General features: G+C 54.8%; 3 protein-coding genes across 12 annotated transcripts in view; 1 reads left to right on the top strand and 2 right to left on the bottom strand.

Annotated features, from left to right (window-relative positions):
- Window positions 1-852: 852 nt before the first annotated feature.
- LOC149275935 (spermatogenesis-defective protein 39 homolog) lies at window positions 853-7,181 on the bottom strand. 10 transcript variants are annotated; one of them, XM_089504087.1, is made up of 19 exons: window positions 7,086-7,181; window positions 6,904-7,003; window positions 6,633-6,776; window positions 6,462-6,500; window positions 6,072-6,136; window positions 5,846-5,918; window positions 5,609-5,667; window positions 4,195-4,228; window positions 3,590-3,692; window positions 3,412-3,439; window positions 3,258-3,334; window positions 3,050-3,125; window positions 2,833-2,967; window positions 2,717-2,758; window positions 2,504-2,593; window positions 1,784-1,870; window positions 1,233-1,322; window positions 1,032-1,136; window positions 853-873 (listed from the first exon to the last, which is right to left on the bottom strand). In XM_089504087.1, exons 1-19 carry the CDS (start codon window positions 7,179-7,181, stop codon window positions 853-855), a joined length of 1,464 nt encoding a protein of 487 aa, XP_089360213.1. The 10 variants fall into 10 exon arrangements, with proteins under 10 accessions (XP_089360213.1, XP_089360212.1, XP_089360216.1 ...); XM_089504086.1 differs by having other exon boundaries at window positions 5,609-5,701; window positions 5,862-5,918; XM_089504090.1 differs by lacking the exon at window positions 1,032-1,136 and having other exon boundaries at window positions 5,609-5,701; window positions 5,862-5,918.
- A 1,947-nt stretch (window positions 7,182-9,128) lies between these two features.
- On the top strand, window positions 9,129-11,685 carry LOC149275934 (activator of 90 kDa heat shock protein ATPase homolog 1-like). The gene is made up of 9 exons (XM_089504112.1): window positions 9,129-9,208; window positions 9,548-9,738; window positions 9,981-10,063; window positions 10,222-10,339; window positions 10,548-10,636; window positions 10,833-10,958; window positions 11,039-11,140; window positions 11,295-11,346; window positions 11,513-11,685. Exons 1-9 carry the CDS (start codon window positions 9,129-9,131, stop codon window positions 11,683-11,685), a joined length of 1,014 nt encoding a protein of 337 aa, XP_089360238.1.
- Window positions 11,686-13,037: 1,352 nt separating this feature from the next.
- LOC149275933 (isthmin-2-like) overlaps window positions 13,038-17,906 on the bottom strand; it is a 4,896-nt gene continuing 27 nt past the window's right edge. The window contains exons 1-6 of the mRNA XM_089504122.1: window positions 17,829-17,906; window positions 16,298-16,498; window positions 15,512-15,791; window positions 14,886-15,023; window positions 13,812-13,877; window positions 13,038-13,549 (exon numbers count right to left, since the gene is read on the bottom strand). The exon at window positions 17,829-17,906 is cut by the window's right edge and continues 27 nt beyond it. Of these exons, the coding sequence (XP_089360248.1) occupies window positions 13,038-13,549; window positions 13,812-13,877; window positions 14,886-15,023; window positions 15,512-15,791; window positions 16,298-16,498; window positions 17,829-17,906 (1,275 nt within the window). The remainder of the gene's footprint in view (window positions 13,550-13,811; window positions 13,878-14,885; window positions 15,024-15,511; window positions 15,792-16,297; window positions 16,499-17,828) is intronic.

Genomic DNA, 17,906 nt, shown 5'->3' with positions numbered 1-17,906 from the left:
CCGTGCGACCCCCCGCCCCCGATCACGTTACCCACGGGATGCTCCTTCCACGCGAGGCCCCTGACTGTATCCATAGCAACAGAGTACTACACAACCGTTACCAGAGCAACAGTAGAGCCAGTCACAGTGCGTGACGCTGGGGGTATGTACAGACACCCAATGACTGAAGGAGTAGCAGCAACCCAGAGAGCCAATCAGAGCAGCCGGAAGCCATTACAGCGGAAGTCCCCGCCGCCATGTTTTACTTGGGCACAGCGCCTCGGTTCCTGCATCACGGAGCTGGAGATTGATGGGTGAAAAAGAGGGCACCCCTTTCCCTGTACCCACCCCGTGTTAAAGTATGAATTAAACAGCGTTAGTCCGGTGTCCCCCCTGCCACTCACTACGCCGTGGCAGTGGCCATGCTTTCTATCAGCTGCCAGTATACCTACCCAACACAGAACTGCAGCATGTCACGCATGTGGATAAGGCTCTATACTGAAATATAACTCCCACCACCTTCAGCCTGCTTCGCCTCACCCTGATGCAGATACATGTCCTGCTAACGGACCCCGTTAAAGAGCTTCAGGGGCAGTGTGAGGAGGGGGGCTCCAGCGAGGCAGCAGGCGAGGTGTTCTTTGCCACAGAGCTGACACTTCACATAAACACCTTGGAGAAATGTGTCTGCGTGGTGGCTTCTTCTCTGTGGAGTAACTATACGTGTAAATATGCCACACGCTAAGCCCCTGTCTACATGCATGTACACCTTTCACACACGCAACCCAACCCTCTGCTATCCTACAAACAGTCAACACGGAGAGCGGGAGTGATAGAAACGGCTCTTTATTATCAGCAGCGAGGGGCTCCGGCCCGTCAGTTCTTCCACCGGATTTGCTGGATGGGAAAAAAGAAATCAGACGTGAGACTGAAATCCACGACCGAAAACCGCCTAAATACACCCCCCCCCCCGAGGAGATGGCGCCCGGGGCCCCCAGGATCCTGCACCACGTGTTTAGCACACGCAGTCCAGGCCACGCCGCCCGGCTCCTCACCGTGTTGCTCAGGATCAGGTCGATCTTGTGCTCCTCGGGAGATCCGCGCTCCACTTTACAGCGATAAACCATCAGCTGCTGGCGCTCCTTCAGGTCTCGGTACGTCTGGGGGGGACAAAGAGAGCGTTTTATCTTACCAACAGGGGGCGACGCGACCCACCAGACGGGGCCCCGGCGCCGTGCACGCGCAGCCCCACTCACATCGATCACCACGTCGTGGCACTTGTATTTGCTTCCCAGGGCTAGTCTGGTCTCGCTGTCTTCCACCAGCCGGACGTAATCCTGTACAACCTGCGGGCAGACGGTGGCAGGAAGTACACTCAGCCCAGGCACCAACAGGTTAATGACCACACACAGCGCTACAGCACATGCAGGCGCTTCGTTGATAAATGACCCAATACGAGGGGGAGAAATATCAGCTCCGTTTACTCACTCCTCGCCACCGTTATCAGGGCAAGTGTGAGTGTCCACTCAAAGGGACAGACATTTCCATAGATATGTCTGCAGTATCACCCTCAGAGGGCAGAGCATGCATGATAAGCACACGGATAACAAGTGAACAGGAGACCTCGGTGGCCTCAAACCTAAAAATATACAGAACCAACTTTTTTACTTCAAATGCAAGATATGCTCAGCTGACATATATGTTAAAAGACAAGTGTGTATATATCACCCCAAAACTAACGGCGCCCCGAGGAGCATACAGACGTGGACGGGCAGCACTGCGGGGTACTCCCTGATCCGTCACCCACCTGAGTTGGGGCTCCATTCTTGTGCAGGATCTCCACCACCCGGTGAAAGCCGACAGGAGCCCGTTTCTTGATGTAACCCAGCCAATTCTGCCAGGAACAGACCAGAGATCATAATCTAGCCAGGGGGGAGAGGAGCGGAGAGAGAGTGCAGAGGGACACACAGACACCGAGGAGAGGGTGCAGAGGAGAGACGCATGGGGGATGCAGACGGAGGAGAGACGCATGGGGGCTGCAGACGGAGGAGAGACGCATGGGGGATGCAGACGGAGGAGAGACGCATGGGGGATGCAGACGGAGGAGAGACGCATGGGGGATGCAGACGGAGGAGAGACGCATGGGGGCTGCAGACGGAGGAGAGACGCATGGGGGATGCAGACGGAGGAGAGACGCATGGGGGATGCAGACGGAGGAGAGAGCGCAGAGGGCTGCAGACGGAGGAGAGACGCATGGGGGATGCAGACGGAGGAGAGACGCAAGGGGGATGCAGACGGAGGAGAGACGCATGGGGGCTGCAGACGGAGGAGAGACGCATGGGGGATGCAGACGGAGGAGAGACGCATGGGGGATGCAGACGGAGGAGAGACGCATGGGGGATGCAGACGGAGGAGAGACGCATGGGGGCTGCAGACGGAGGAGAGACGCATGGGGGCTGCAGACGGAGGAGAGATGCATGGGGGATGCAGACGGAGGAGAGAGCGCAGACAGGACACGGAATGTAACCTTTGTGGTAAAGAGGGCGTCCACGTCACTCCACGCGTGAAGCTTCGCACGGGCCGCCAGCGCTGTCAATATGAACAACTTTTCTGGAATCTGCCAACACAAGGGGTGGAAACGCAGAAGACGTCAGCCTTCCTCATCAGCCCAAACAACCCACCGCCCTCAGCAGCTACCGACCCCTCCACCTCACCACTCAGCGACTACCCCGGCTCTCACCTTGAATGTTTTGCGGAGGTTGGCGGGGCTGCTGAACGTGCCCTGTGAAGAGAGACAGGTTAGGGCATTTCCGCCGTTTCTACCACCGCACCGTAACGGTCATGCAGTCACCCTACCTCGCCCTCCGTATAGTGGTAAATGCAGCAGTAGAACAGAGTGGTAACGAGCGGCATGAAGAGGAGCGATGCCTTCCTGGGGTGTTTGCGGAACATCTGCTCCTGTCCGGCGGCCTCGAGGTGCCGGTCGTTGGCCTACGAGACAGGAAGGCAATGTATCCGACGCCTAAAACGCAGCCACAGGGACGGGTCCGGGGCTCGCGGGGAGCCGTCTCACCTCTATGATGATCTGTCTTTCCAGTAACGTGTAATGGTCCTGCACATGGGAGGCGTCCTCTGGGGAAAAAGGGAGGCTGGGGGGGGGGCACAGAGCAAGTATAGAGGGGGGGAGAGAGGGGACACAGAGTAAGTATAGTTAGAAATGAGTGGATGCAGGCAGGGGTGGGCATGCGCAGCCACCAGATACCCCTGGATGAGACACTGACCTGATACAGTGGGTTTTTAGGTAGTCTCTGCGCTCGTCCGCGTTGCCGATATTCAAATGTTCTCTATATTTACAAAGCTGAGAGAACGGGAAATGTTTACTGACACGATTACCGACACGCCTGAGACCGCCAACCGCGTGGCCCCCGCACTCACCGCCAGCTCCTCCGCGCGCTCCAGGAACCTACAACGATGGAAACAGCCGGTGTAAGACATGCTGAAACCCCCATCTTTTCAGTACCAGCGGGGTGAGTCTGCGCCCAAATTACCCCCACATCAAACAGCCGACCGGTTAGCGCCCCATGCAGCGCAGGCTGGTGGCCCCAACGCTCACCTCAGCAGATCCATCAGGATTTGGTGCTCAGACGTCTCCCTCAAGAAGTGGATGAAATGTCTTAGGGCGACTTCTCTGAGCTCCAGCTCCCGGAACAGGATCTCTGCAAATAACACTGACACTTTACTGCCCGGCCATGCGCCACACAGATACCGCCAACCCGCGTCCCACACACAGGCAGACACGGCCCCCCGAGTCCCACACACAGTCAACCCCCCCCCCCCAAGTCCCACACACAGTCAACCCCCCCCCCCAGTCCCACACACAGTCAAACCCCCCCCAAGTCCCACACACAGTCAACCCCCCCCCCGCGTCCCACACACAGGCAGACACGGCCCCCCGCGTCCCACACACAGGCAGACACCACCACACTTCATGCCAACAGGGTGATCTTTGTTGCATCTTACTCCACAGGAAGGCTCATTCTGCTTGAAGTGTTTCGGTCACAGACTACACGCTTCACACACTTTGTGACAATCTGTGAAAAGCTTAGTTGAGCCGTTACATCCTGTGGGTAGCCCTACTATGCTGCGCCACAGGCTAAGCTAGTGCTATGACAATGCAGAATGCTGTTGGTCCGAAGGAAACAAATAAACCCCCCTCACCGGATTTTAAGGTTTTCTTCAGGAATATTAAAACCTAAAAATAAAAGACAAGTTAAGCAACACGGACCACAGGCAACACGCCACCCTCTTTCCCATCAAAACCAACCCAGACGGGCACTACCCTCTCTCCCATCCTAACCAACCCAGATGGGCACTACCCTCTTTCCCATCCTAACCAACCCAGATGGGCACTACCCCCTCTCCCATCCTAACCAACCCAGACGGGCACTACCGCCTCTCCCATCCTAACCAATCCAGACGGGCACTACCCCCTCTCCCATCTTAACCAACCCAGACGGGCACTACCGCCTCTCCCATCCTAACCAACCCAGACGGGCACTACCCCCTCTCCCATCCTAACCAACCCAGACGGGCACTACCCTCTCTCCCATCCTAACCAACCCAGACGGGCACTACCCCCTCTCCCATCCTAACCAACCCAGACGGGCACTACCCTCTCTCCCATCCTAACCAACCCAGATGGGCACTACCCCCTCTCCCATCCTAAGCAACCCCGACGGGCACTACCCTCTCTCCCATCCTAACCAACCCAGACAGGCACTACCCTCTCTCCCGTCGTAACCAACCCTGACGGGCACTACCCTCTCTCACATCCTAACCAACCCAGATGGGCACTACCCTCTCTCCCATCCTAACCAACCCAGACGGGCACTACCCCCTCTCCCATCCTAACCAACCCAGACGGGCACTACCCTCTCTCCCATCCTAACCAACCCAGACGGGCACTACCCTCTCTCCCGTCGTAACCAACCCTGACGGGCACTACCCTCTCTCACATCCTAACCAACCCAGATGGGCATTACCCCCTCTCCCATCCTAAGCAACCCCGACGGGCACTACCCTCTCTCCCATCCTAACCAACCCAGACGGGCACTACCCTCTCTCCCATCCTAACCAACCCAGACGGGCACTACCCTCTCTCCCATCCTAACCAACCCAGATGGGCACTACCCCCTCTCCCATCCTAAGCAACCCCGACGGGCACTACCCTCTCTCCCATCCTAACCAACCCAGACAGGCACTACCCTCTCTCCCGTCGTAACCAACCCTGACGGGCACTACCCTCTCTCACATCCTAACCAACCCAGATGGGCACTACCGCCTCTCCCATCGTAACCAACCCCGACGGGCACTACCGCCTCTCCCATCGTAACCAACCCCGACGGGCACTACCCCCTCTCCCATCCTAACCAACCCAGACGGGCACTACCCCCTCTCCCATCCTAAGCAACCCCCGATGGGCACTACCCCCTTTCCCATCCTAACCAACCCAGACAGGCATTACCCTCTCTCCCATCCTAAGCAACCCTGACGGGCACTACCCTCTCTCACATCCTAACCAACCTCGACGGGCACTACGCCCTCTCCCATCGTAACCATCCTAGACACTCACAGCAGTGATGACGTTGCCATCGTGCAGTCTGACCGCCACATCCAGAAGCTGCAGTTTTTCTTTCAGGGACCGGAATCTCTCCAGGGAGCAGTTCTGGGGAGCAGCAGAAATGAAAGGGTTAAAAGCATCCCCCAGACTCTGCAGACCGACTGCTTCAGTAACAGTTGGGGCCACAATTCTCCTCGGATTTCCCCCTGTTTGATACAAAGAATAATCCCACTTCTTCCACCATCACACCTGGTCCCTCGCCTACCTTGCCCTTCTGCATTCGCCGAACGCTGTCCTCGATGCTCCAGTCCCCGCTGTAATCCTGAAAAACGAGTACAAAGGTGAGGGCCGAGGGCCGCTGTACTGCCCCTAAATCACACATTCCCCCCAAAACACAGGACAGCAACATCTCTTTCAAGACATTTGCCCCTCGTTGGTTCCTTTCCCCCAAACCCCTCCGTCCCTCGGGAGATACCTGATACTCAGACTTTGGTTTGCGTAGCTCTGGAGCGAAGCTCTTAACATTCGTATGAAGAAACGCTGAAAAATACAAAGAAAGTCAGGACAACATACACAACAACGTACACAACAAACAACAAACACAACTACCAACGATATACACAACATACACAACAACGTACACAACTACCAACGACGTACACAACATACACAACAACGTACACAACTACCAACGATGTACACAACGTACACAACATACACAACGACGTACACAACTAACAACATACACAACGTACACAACAACCTACACAACATACACAACAATGTACACAACAACGTACACAACAAACAATGACGTACACAACACAAACATACACAACTAACAACAACGTAAAGGGATATTTACCCTCAGAAAGCGACTGAAGTCTCTCAGGTCTGGACTTCCCTGCACAAGATCAGCGACAGTGGAATAAATATACAGAGCTGCTTGGGGGGTCGGCATCAGGGGGGCAGGAGAGACAACGTTACACGCACATGCGTGTGCACTGTGGCCGGGGGAAGGGACAGCCTGACCCACCTTTGAAGAAGCTGCTCAGTATGTGCGAAGATCCAGATCTGGTGAAGGATGAAGCGTCGGCTCGGGATCTATTCTGGGGAAGGTCTCGAGTCTCAGCCCCTGTGCGTATGTTCGAGGCGGTCTCTCTAACGGACCAGGATATACCTGCAGAAATAAACCTACATCGTCTGTGCTGCTTACAGCAGTCCCACCGACGAGACCTCAAACATCTAGAGACGGCCGTACTCCCCGCCGGGCACCGCTCGCCCCACCCCCGCCGGGCATCACTCACTTCCCACCAGATCACCGCTCCACGAAAACTTCTCCCCATCATCATCATCCTCATCCACGATGGCTTTCAGGCTGTTGACGGCGCGCTTGGACTCCTTCAGCTGCGAGACAGACAGACAGACAGCCGCTTAGAACGGATTCACCTCGTCACAACCTGGAATAAAGGCGACAGACCCCCAGTACCTGAGACAGTTCGTCATCGTCGTCGTCATCGAACGTGAAAGCCTTGAACTTGGAGCTGTGCCAGTAGTCTTCCTCGTCGGCTTTAGTCCTGGACATTTGGACTGACCGCTAGGACACGGCAGCGAGAGAGGGTACCGCGGCGCACGCCTGTGAGACAACGGCAACACCTCCAAAAGAACAGCGTGACATCAACACATGGGGTCGGGGGTACACGGCCAGGGGGTAAGCATAGGGGGTCTGCAGGGCACAGAGAGGGGAATGTCACAGGAAAGTGCCATGAGGCAAATAAAATCATATGACACGCGGCGAGAGCGCCACCCCTAGGACACTGCGCTGAGCAGCCTCAACTTTAACACCATTCAGTAGACATTCCCTGCATTCACAGGCAGCCCAGGCTACGGTCCCAGAATGTATGCACATGGGGCATTTAATGGGCAGTGGCAGGTGACTGGGCAACAAAGAGAGAGGGGCACATAGGTGTCAGGGTAACACAGGAAGAGGCAGATGTATAGGTGACAGGGTAACACAGGAAGGAGCAGATATATCAGTGACAGGGTAACACAGGAAGAAAGGGGGCAGATATATGAGTGACAGGGTAACACAGGAAGAAAGGGGGCAGATAGGTGGGTGGCAGGGTGACACAAGAAGAAAGGGGGCAAGTAGCCAACACACACTAACAGGGAGAACCTGCCCCGAGATATTACCTCTTGTTTTACAGCGATGTGTGCCCAGCCTCAGCGAGTCGCAGACAGCGTCTTTCCGGTGCATGCCGGGATATGTAGTTCTTACAGCTCTGTCCGTATTTGGATGTGGTGGAAATCCACAGACACCGAACTACAACTCCCAGCAGCCCTGCTCGCCTGCAACTTGCGTGCCAGAAATAAACTACTACTCCCGGAAGCCACTGCGGAGCGTGCCGGCTCCTCCCACTAGATCATTTTTTTCTTTTCTTTATAGCATGAATTGCCCCAGCCAGCCCTCCTAATCGGGTAATTTGGTCAAACGGTTACAATACATGCAGGGTTCCCAGTCATGGATGTATTATAATAATAATATAATAATAACTGGACCACTCTGGGGTTATACCAGTTTTGCACCACAGTATGGTGTACCTCCCAAGCATCTGTCTTGTAGAAGCTGTACTTTATGGCTGGGGTTTTGTACAATTAGTGATCTGGTGGAGTGGGCCGGTCACCAGTTACCATGGTGATAAGACCATTTCGCTTTGCATCAGTACAGCTGCATTGTGCATTACCAGGGAAGCCATCTTGCTTTCTGGAAGAAGTCTGTATCCGGGAGTAATGAACTGGTTTGGGGCGTGTAACCCAGACAGGACCCCTGAAATACCCCCCCTTTCTCCAACTTAGACGTCTCCTTTAACTGGGGTGTCATATTAATGCCCCGCACAGGGCCGCCTGGAACATACCCTCCTACAAGGGCCATTCTCCGGGACATAACCCTTCACTAGATGGGAGGCTTTTGTCCCCAAAGGCATACAGCGTGTTTCTGCGTGTTAAACCCATTGGGGTTATTTATACTCCTTCTAGTTATCTGCCACACCCAACATGGCCGCACACTATAGCGGCTGTGGCCCTTGGCACCCGGCGGCCATTGCTGTTAAGGGCGAGCCTGTCGGTGTTACTGGTGGAGCCCGGGTACTAGTGTGATGCTGCTGCGCGAAACACTATGCCTTCCCGAAACAAACATGGTAGCACCACAGCGGAAGGGCCTGGCTTGTGACCTGACTGACAGGAAGTGCTTTCCGCCGGCTTCCAGGCGGTTCTAGCAACTTCCACAGGCGTTAAATGTGAAGGCGGCCGGGCAAGGGCGGGCGTTTGGGTGCAGGAGAGCGGGCTCCGAGGGTAATCGGTGGGGACTGTGTATTGACTGCAAGTGGGCAGTTAGGGCACTCAGCCAGAGTCACTGGGTACAAAGTGACTGCATACCCAGAGTGAGCGGGCGCTCGATTATATACTGTGGGATACGGTGAGGGCACTCGGCCGGTACCCGTCTCCGGAAGGCACTCGGTGAGCGGACGCCCAGATGGCCAAGTGGGGACAGGGAGACCCCCGCTGGATCGTGGAGCAGAGGGCAGATGCCACCAACGTCAATAACTGGCACTGGTGAGAGGGCAATGGGGCAGGGAGGGGGTCCGACAGGGGGTCTGGTCACCGCTGGGGTATTTGGTGGGTGGTTGTCTGCTGGGGAAGCAGGCCATGTATAGCCGGAGTATCTGAGGGGGCCTGGCTTGTCATGTGGCTGGTGTTTCTGAGGGGGGCCTGACATGGTGCATGGCCTGGGGGTACCTGAGGGGGGCCTGGCATGGCGTGTGGCTGGGGGGCACCTGAGGGGGGCCTGGCAGTTGTGTCCAGGTGCCTTACGGAGTATTATGGGGGGGTATTTAGCGTGTCGCCGGGGTTGTCGCCCCGTTCTGCTGCCTGACGATCTGCTCGTTTCTCCAGGACGGAGCGAGATGCCACCGGCTGGTCCTCTGATAAGCTGAAGGAGCTGTTAATGGCGGTGAGAGTGGATGGGGAGGAGGGAGCCTGCGAGGTGACCGAGGTTAGCAAACTGGATGGAGAAGCCTCGATCAACAACCGCAAGGGCAAACTCATCTTCTTCTACGAGTGGGACATTAAGCTGAACTGGACTGGTAAGGGCAGCTCTGGATGGAAACCCCTAATGGGCAGGGTCTGCGTGCCGGCAGCGGGTATATACACCGCTAATGGGTTAGGGGCAGCGGGTATATACACCCCTAACAGGTAAGGGGCCGCGTGCCGGCAGCGGGTATATATACACCTCTAACGGTTTAGGGGCCGCGTGCCGGCAGCGGGTATTTAAACCCAACCCCATACGCTTCGGTCTCCGTGTCTGACCATGTGCTGTTCTGTGCAGGGATCTCCGTGACGGGTGTGAAATATAAAGGGCACGTGGAGATCCCGAATCTTTCGGATGAGAATGACGCCAGCGAAGTGGAGGTAAAAGGGCATTGCCTTGAGACCCCATTGGTGGGTTAAGGGGGCCTGTGTGAGCTGGAGGAGTGTAGGGTTCAAGTAATGAAAGGGCTTGGTGACGATACCATCTCTGAGGGTCGGCTGTTTAGTGCAACTACTAATATTGTTGGTTTCTCTGATAGATCAGAGTTTCTTTGGCCAAGGATGAGCCGGACACCAACCTGACGGCTCTAATGCGGAAGCAGGGAGCGCTGCGGATACGAGAGGCCATCGCGCAGTATATCTCCACCCTGAAAACCGGTACGAGGCGCTTAATGCCTGCGCGCCCTGGCTGCCCTCTAACCCCTCTCCTGCCGTTACGTGCCGGGACTTTCATCTGCTCCCTGTGCCGGCCATCAGCAGGATTAATAACGGCGATTGGCTCGGTTAGTGAGCCGCCGGCGGGATTAATAGTGGCGATTGGCTCTCCTGCGCTGTTAGTTTTATTCATCGTTTTTCACCCCTACAGAATTCACACAAGGAATGATCCTTCCCACGGCGAATGGCGTCTCTCACACGGGGGTCCCGGTGACCAAGGCGAAAACAGATGTGCAAACGGTACGGAAAACGTTGCGCGGTTGGGAAGTCCCTGCGCTTTGTGCAGGCCGGGTGGTTTGGGGTGAGGGGGGATTTGGTGATTTTTTTTTTTTTTATTTTTTTTTTTTGCGTCATCGCTTCACTTCTTGAATTCTCTGCCGGTTAGCGTGATGGTGCTGCTGCTACTCGTGTAAACGTGTGTGTGTTCCGTGTGCAGGCGCAGACAAACGCATCGGTAACGTGTCAGACCACAGGCGTGAAAATCCCCACGTGTAAAGTTACGCTGAAAGAGACTTTCCTGACCTCTCCGGAGGAGCTGTACAGAGTGCTGACGCGGCAGGAGGTAAGAGCGGCCTGAAGAGGAGTGGGAGATGTCTGCCCTGCGCCTGCTCCTCACCCTCACTCTCTGCTCTCTCCTCGCAGCTGGTGGAGGGGTTCACTCACGCTCCTGCGTCCCTAGACCCAACCAAGGGGGGGAAGTTCCAGCTCCTGGGAGGGAACGTCAGCGGGGAGTTTATGGATCTGGTGAGTACGGCGTGTGATAAAAATACCTGCTGGAGGGGGTGGAGAGCTGTGGAGCTCCTGTACGCGGTGCCCCGGAAGGTGTGCGGGGAAAATCCTCCCAAAAACGGGCATCACCCCCGGCGCCCTCTCTGAAACGAGTTCTTCTTTCTTCCAGGAACCTGAGAAACGGATCGTCATGTCCTGGAGGTTTAAGTCGTGGCCGGCAGGTAAGCTCCTCTCCCAGCTGGGACTCATTTCTCGGCTTTCTGTGTCATATTTTTATTTTTTCTTGTTCTGGCCCCGTGAATGGTGGACCGAAGTGACCTGCCTCTGACCGCGGGCTGCAGGTGTTTGCGTGTTTCCGGCTCATTCAGCCTGTTCTGTTCGCTGCAGGTCATCATGCCACCATCACACTCACCTTCACAGATAAGGGTGGGGAGACAGAGCTGCGCATGGAGGGCCGAGGGGTCCCGCAGAGCGAGGAGGAGCGGACCAAGGAGGGCTGGAAACGATATTACTTTGATGGCATGAAGCAGACGTTTGGATTCGGAGCGCTGCTCTTATAGGGGCCGACGGGCTGGCAGGGTTTTTTATTTCTACAAAACTATAAAAAAGGAAACTCGTCTTGTGGACTGAAGCGTGTATTTAATTTGCTGGGGGGGGCGGGGGGGAATCATCGTCTGAAGAGCTTGTGATTCAGTTCGAGTTCCACGGACGGGCAGACTGGGGGGGGGTCCGTCTTGGAGCGGGGGGTCTGGGGCATTTCTCATGAGCAGTGTATATTGTTTGACTGTGCAGCACAGCACTGTGTATATTGTCACCACAATAAATAACTTATCTGCCTTTAGCAATTGCCTTGTGGTCAGACGCTGCGGTGCTGGGCATGGGTTTGCGCATGCTGATAAAGGGTTTGTATGAGTCCCGTAGGTGTGACTTTCAGAATTAGCCAGGCTGGGATAGACCAGTTTTATGTAAAATGATGACGACGCAGTCTCTTCTAACAAACTGACAGTTGGAATTCTGACACACAGTGGTAACTGTGAACGCATGTTGGGGGGCTGAGCACTTGCAGGATCCCTGACTGGGGTGTTACGTGGCAGCAATACCACTTCAGATTTTTTTTATTGGACTAGTAGCCGGAAGCTCTTGGGCCCATTAAGAGACGCAGCGGGAGCGCTTGGTGTAGCGGGGGTCTGGGGTCAGTGGCCGCTTTTCTCTGTCTCAAAAAAATGTTTGAGGCTTCTTTTTGTTTTACATAAAATTTTGTGAATTTCTGCTCCGCCCACTAGATGTCGCCACTTGTCTGGTTTAGGGGGACGCTCCGACAACACCGAGGCTCTCCCGCTGTGACTCTGCCGGAGCCCCAATAAACCAGGGCCCAGGGGCTTCTCACAGCTGGGATCCCGTCAAGCAGGACAAAAAGTCTCTAGCGTGAGAGCAATAAAGCTGCGGGGGGCGTGGTCTGTCCCGGCAGCCACTGTAGCTGCTCTGGGGGGAATCTGTCCCAGCAGATACTGGAGTTGCGCATGACTCAGACTGCTTTCGCTTAGGAAACCCACGAATCTGGCATGGGGATAGACTCTAGTGGGGTGTTTCTAATGTTCCCGAGTGAAACGAGTTCATGAATTTACCCCGGCCGATGGGCGGCTGCACGTAGACTGAGCATAGTGCTCCTCGTTACTCGTCAGGAACACGGCAGCGCATGCACTTGCTGCCCCGCACCAAAATACAACAATACCGTGTAGAGAAACGGCTATTTATAAAAGGTTTAGGCATATTACAAGCAATTGGCAGCAGATGCCGCTGAACGGCGCAGGAGATGCCGCTGAACGGCGCAGGAGATGCCGCTGAACGGCGCAGGAGATGCCGCTGAACGGCGCAGGAGATGCCGCTGAACGGCGCAGGAGATGCGCTGCCTCTAGTATTCCCGGGCTTCCTGCAGCTGCGCCTGGTATTCGGCTTCCGAGGGGTTCTCTTGGCACCGGCGCCCATTGTTTGGGGGGCGGAGGGAGTGGATACGGCTCCAGTCCCCTTTGCACAGTATCCACGGCAACACATCAGCCTTATAATGAAGTTCAGGAGAGAAGTCCGCACTGATAAGGTTGGGGGTCCCGGCCCCCCGACCCCGAGTGAGCAGCTTCATGGATTGGTCATAGCAGCAATGCTGAGCTCCCAGGCTGCTGCTGTCTCGGGATAAGAGGGAGCGCAGGCAGAACGTGGCCCCTGGGGTATAAATATCCAGTCTCTCTCGGCCCCCGCTGGCATCTCTCCATCGAAAACTGCGTCCTAGAGCTTCATCGCGCAGGGTTAGTGAGCCGTAAACTGCCTCTGACGGGAAGGAGCAGGGGCAGCTGGGCAGTTCTGTGAGGACACGGTGCAAATAGCTGCTCAGGAAGTCACTTTTACAGGTCAGCCAGCGGTCACAGGCGTCTGCGGGACAGACGGAAATACAACATGAGACACAGAGGAGAGAGAGCGAGGAAACTGGGGAGAGGCGGAGGGCAGAGGAAACTGGGGAGAGGAGAGAGGCGGAGAGGAGAGAGACGGAGGGCAGAGGAAACTGGGGAGAGGAGAGAGGCGGAGGGCAGAGGAAAGAGATATGGAGGAAACGGGAGAGGAGAGAGAGAGGTGGAGGACGGAGGAAACTGGGGACAGGAGAGCGAACCCCTTCCCCAAACAAACCTGTACTCACCCGAGTCAGGCGAAGCTGTCGCACTGTTCGGGGTGCTCTGGGTCAGATTCTCAGGTGTCTCCTCTCCTAGCGAGCAAAAGACAAAACAAAATCATTACACAGAAGTACCAGGGACAGCAAGCCAGCAGGTTACAGATTGTAAGCTCCTGGAACAAGGCATTCATTGAATTGTGTATTTAGTGATTTAACCAGATGGAGTGCAGGTTTGCTTTATACAGGTTACCCTGTGTGGGAGGCCTTGGAGCAGTTACTGTATATTCCTCATATTATATATTATATACTCTCCGGCCGTATAACTAACCCCGTCCTTATAACCCGTTATATCCTTGTATATTCCTCATATTATATATTATATACTCTCCCGCCGTATAACTAATCCCGTCCTTATAACCCGTTATATGCTGTATATTCCTCATATTATATATTATATACTCTCCGGCCGTATAACTAATCCCGTCCTTATAACCCGTTATATCCTTTATATTCCTTATATTATATACTCTCCGGCCGTATAACTAATCCTGTCCTTATAACCCGTTATATCCTATATATTACTCATATTATATATTATATACTCTCCGGCCGTATAACTAATCCCGTCTTTATGACCCGTTATATCCCTGTATATTCCTCATATTATATATTATATACTCTCCGGCCGTATAACTAACCCCGTCCTTATAACCCGTTATATCCTGTATATTCCTCATATTATATATTATATACTCTCCCGCCGTATAACTAATCCCGTCCTTATAACCCGTTATATGCTGTATATTCCTCATATTATATATTATATACTCTCCGGCCGTATAACTAATCCCGTCCTTATAACCCGTTATATCCTTTATATTCCTTATATTATATACTCTCCGGCCGTATAACTAATCCCGTCCTTATAACCCGTTATATCCTATATATTACTCATATTATATATTATATACTCTCCGGCCGTATAACTAATCCCGTCTTTATGACCCGTTATATCCCTGTATATTCCTCATATTATATATTATATACTCTCCGGCCCGTATAACTATAATGGTCTATATAAAAGTTTGCCTGTGGCCTCACCTGGGCACAGTGGGAGATCACAGACTCGGGACTCGGTGGCAGAGCAGCCGTAGCCACAGGATCTGGTACGTTTCTGACTGGGGCGACCGCAGGTGGCGCTGCATGGAGACCAAGAACTCCACTCCTCCTCCTCATAATCTGCGGGGCAGAAAGAACCCCAGAAACAATAAGTCTACATTACGAATCTCATGTATTCTGTCTGTCGCCATGCAGTGGGAGGGGCAGACTCCGTGTCTTATAGCTCCCTTCTGTCTGTCGCCATGCAGTGGGAGGGGCAGACCCCGTGTCTTATAGCTCCCTTCTGTCTGTCACCCTGCAGTGGGAGGGGCAGACTCCGTGTCTTATAGCTCCCTTCTGTCTGTCACCCTGCAGTGGGAGGGGCAGACTCTGTGTCTTATAGCTCCCTTCTGTCTGTCACCCTGCAGTGGGAGGGGCAGAATCTGTGTCTTATAGCTCCCTTCTGTCTGTCACCCTGCAGTGGGAGGGGCAGACCCCGTGTCTTATAGCTCCCTTCTGTCTGTCACCCTGCAGTGGGAGGGGCAGACTCCGTGTCTTATAGCTCCTTTCTGTCACCCTCCAGTGGGAGGGGCAGACCCCGTGTCTTATAGCGCCCGTCTATTTCTTACCATACTGATACTTGTCCTCAGATAACCAGTTATTCTCACGTGGGTTAGTCTCTGCTCCCACTCCACTCAGGACATTGTCCTCCCACTCGTACTGTGAGGAGAAGTCTCTGGTGTCCTCGGGGGCGTCTGTCCCGAGTGTTGTGGTCTCGCCCTCAGAGAGGTCGTTGTATTCCCAAAACAGGGGCCAGAAGAGCTCATGCTGGGAGGCCCAGTCGGTGCGGGAGTCAGACAGGTCCAGCTCAAACTCGGTCTGGGAGTCAGGATCCACCTCGATAGAGACCTGCGGGGGAGGGGCGGCAGTGCGTCACTCGACAGACATACACCCAGCAAAGGGTGAATCCCGCTGGGTGAACAGACTCCGGGCAACAACACACAGAACTCCCAAAAGAACGTGAGATACATGCGGGCTGGTGCAGGGATGGGGTCGGTGGTGGAGATGGGGCAGGAGGCGGTGATGTGGGGTAAGTGACGGGGATGTGGGGCAGGTGGTGTGAACGTGGGGTGGTAGGAGGCGGGGAATGCAAGGAGGTGGGGTAGAAGGTGCGGATGTGGGGTAGGTGGCATGGATGTAGGGTAGGAGGCGGGGTAGGAGGCAGGGATGCAGTGGTAGGAAGCGGGGTAGGAGGCGGGGTTGTATGGTAGTAGGTGGGGATACAGGGTAGGAGGTGGGGATGCAGGGGTAGAAGGCGGGGATGCAGGGGTAGAAGGCGGGGATGTTGGGTAGAAGGCGGGGATGTGGGGTAGTAGGCGGGATACGGGGTAGGCGGCGGGTAGGGGTTCACTCACCTGAATATTTGGGTTTTCGGAGCTCAGATTGGCCTCCGACAGACTCTGTAAATCTCCTTGAGAAAAGCTGCTAGAGGAGGGGAGGGGCCGACCTTTAACCTCACTCAGTGACCTCCGGCGTCTGGAAGGTCTGTCTGGAGCTTCTCTCCACCGACGTGTTTCCTGACTGGGCGAAGAGAACTCGGGGGATCCTCCAATCGCCTGCGTTGCAGAAGACACGTCAGAAGATCGCACGCTGTGAGCATCATGTGATAATACATACAACACGCAATAAGAGACACGCGTGACGGCATTACCCGCGGGCAGCTGGCCGGCACCTACGAGACGCACAACTGCCTCCTGCTGTCACGACTCAAACCTTAATCAGCCGTCTTAGATTTAGGAGCCGTATGTCTATCCCATGCATCTTTAATACCCTCACTGTATTACCCTCTACCACTTCTGCTGGGAGGCTGTTCCACTTATCTACCACCCTCTCAGTAAAGTAAAACTTCCTTCCACTCTATCTTAGCCTCTGTCCCTCTCTTCTCCCCTCCGTCTCCTTCCCTCCGTCTCCCTCTCTTTTTTACTCCGTCTCCCTCTCTTCTCCCCTCACTTTCTCCCCCCCCTTTCTCTCTCCTCCCCTCCCTCTCTCACTTTTCTCCTCGGTCTCTCTTCTCTCCTCCATCTCTCTCTTTTCTCCTTGGTCTCTCCTGTTTTAGTCGCTATCCTCCTGAGACGGAGTCCCCAGACCTGTAACGACTACTCCAGGTATGAGAGGTGTGACCGTGGGCAGTGCCGGTAGGGATCTCGTGGCATGAAGGCCTACCGGGTGGGGGTGCCTGCAATCTGCCCCGGGGTAGGTGCAAGTGCCCCCCCCCCCCCGCTTCCAGGCACTGACTGGCCCAGGAGCTCACACCCCACCTTACCCCAGGAGCCTACAATTTAACTGTCCCAAGAGCTTGCAATCTGTAAACAATAAACACTACTCCTTGACCCCAGAGCTTGCAATCTCTCTCATGCATAACACAGACGCAGGACAGCTTATCCCCGGAGCTTGCAATATGGTTTCTCTGCTAGACTGCAAGCTCCGTGGACGAGCTCTCATGTTCCTGTATAATGCAGCAGCAACTGGATAACAACAGATGCCTCACACACTGACCACAGAGCTTGCAATCTAACAACTGCCTAGCAGAAGTACTAAGCCTTGGCCCCAGAGCTTGCAGTCTAATAACTGCCTAGCAGATGCACTAAGCCTTGGCCCCAGAGCTTGCAGTCTAATAACTGCCTAGCAGATGCACTAAGCCTTGGCCCCAGATCTTGCAATCTAACAACTGCATAGCAGATACACTAAGCCTTGGCCCCAGAGCTTGCAGTCTAATAACTGCCTAGCAGATGCACTAAGCCTTGGCCCCAGAGCTTGCAGTCTAATAACTGCCTAGCAGATGCACTAAGCCTTGGCCCCAGAGCTTGCAATCTAACAACTGCATAGCAGATACACTAAGCCTTGGCCCCAGAGCTTGCAATCTGACCTCAGATCCTCCAGTCTCACCTTTGCAGGTGGCGGTCTCTGGGGGGCCCCGGGGGGTGCAGCAGGGGCCCCTGGCAGCAGCTCCAGGCAGCAGGCGAT

This window comes from Sceloporus occidentalis, unplaced genomic scaffold (assembly GCF_023333645.1).
Source record: "Sceloporus occidentalis isolate IW3139 unplaced genomic scaffold, rSceOcc1.0.p SCAF_256, whole genome shotgun sequence".
NCBI classification, from domain to species: domain Eukaryota; kingdom Metazoa; phylum Chordata; class Lepidosauria; order Squamata; family Phrynosomatidae; genus Sceloporus; species Sceloporus occidentalis.
The sequence above is the reverse complement of the archived record's forward strand: the minus strand, read 5'-3'. Positions and strand labels throughout refer to the sequence as shown.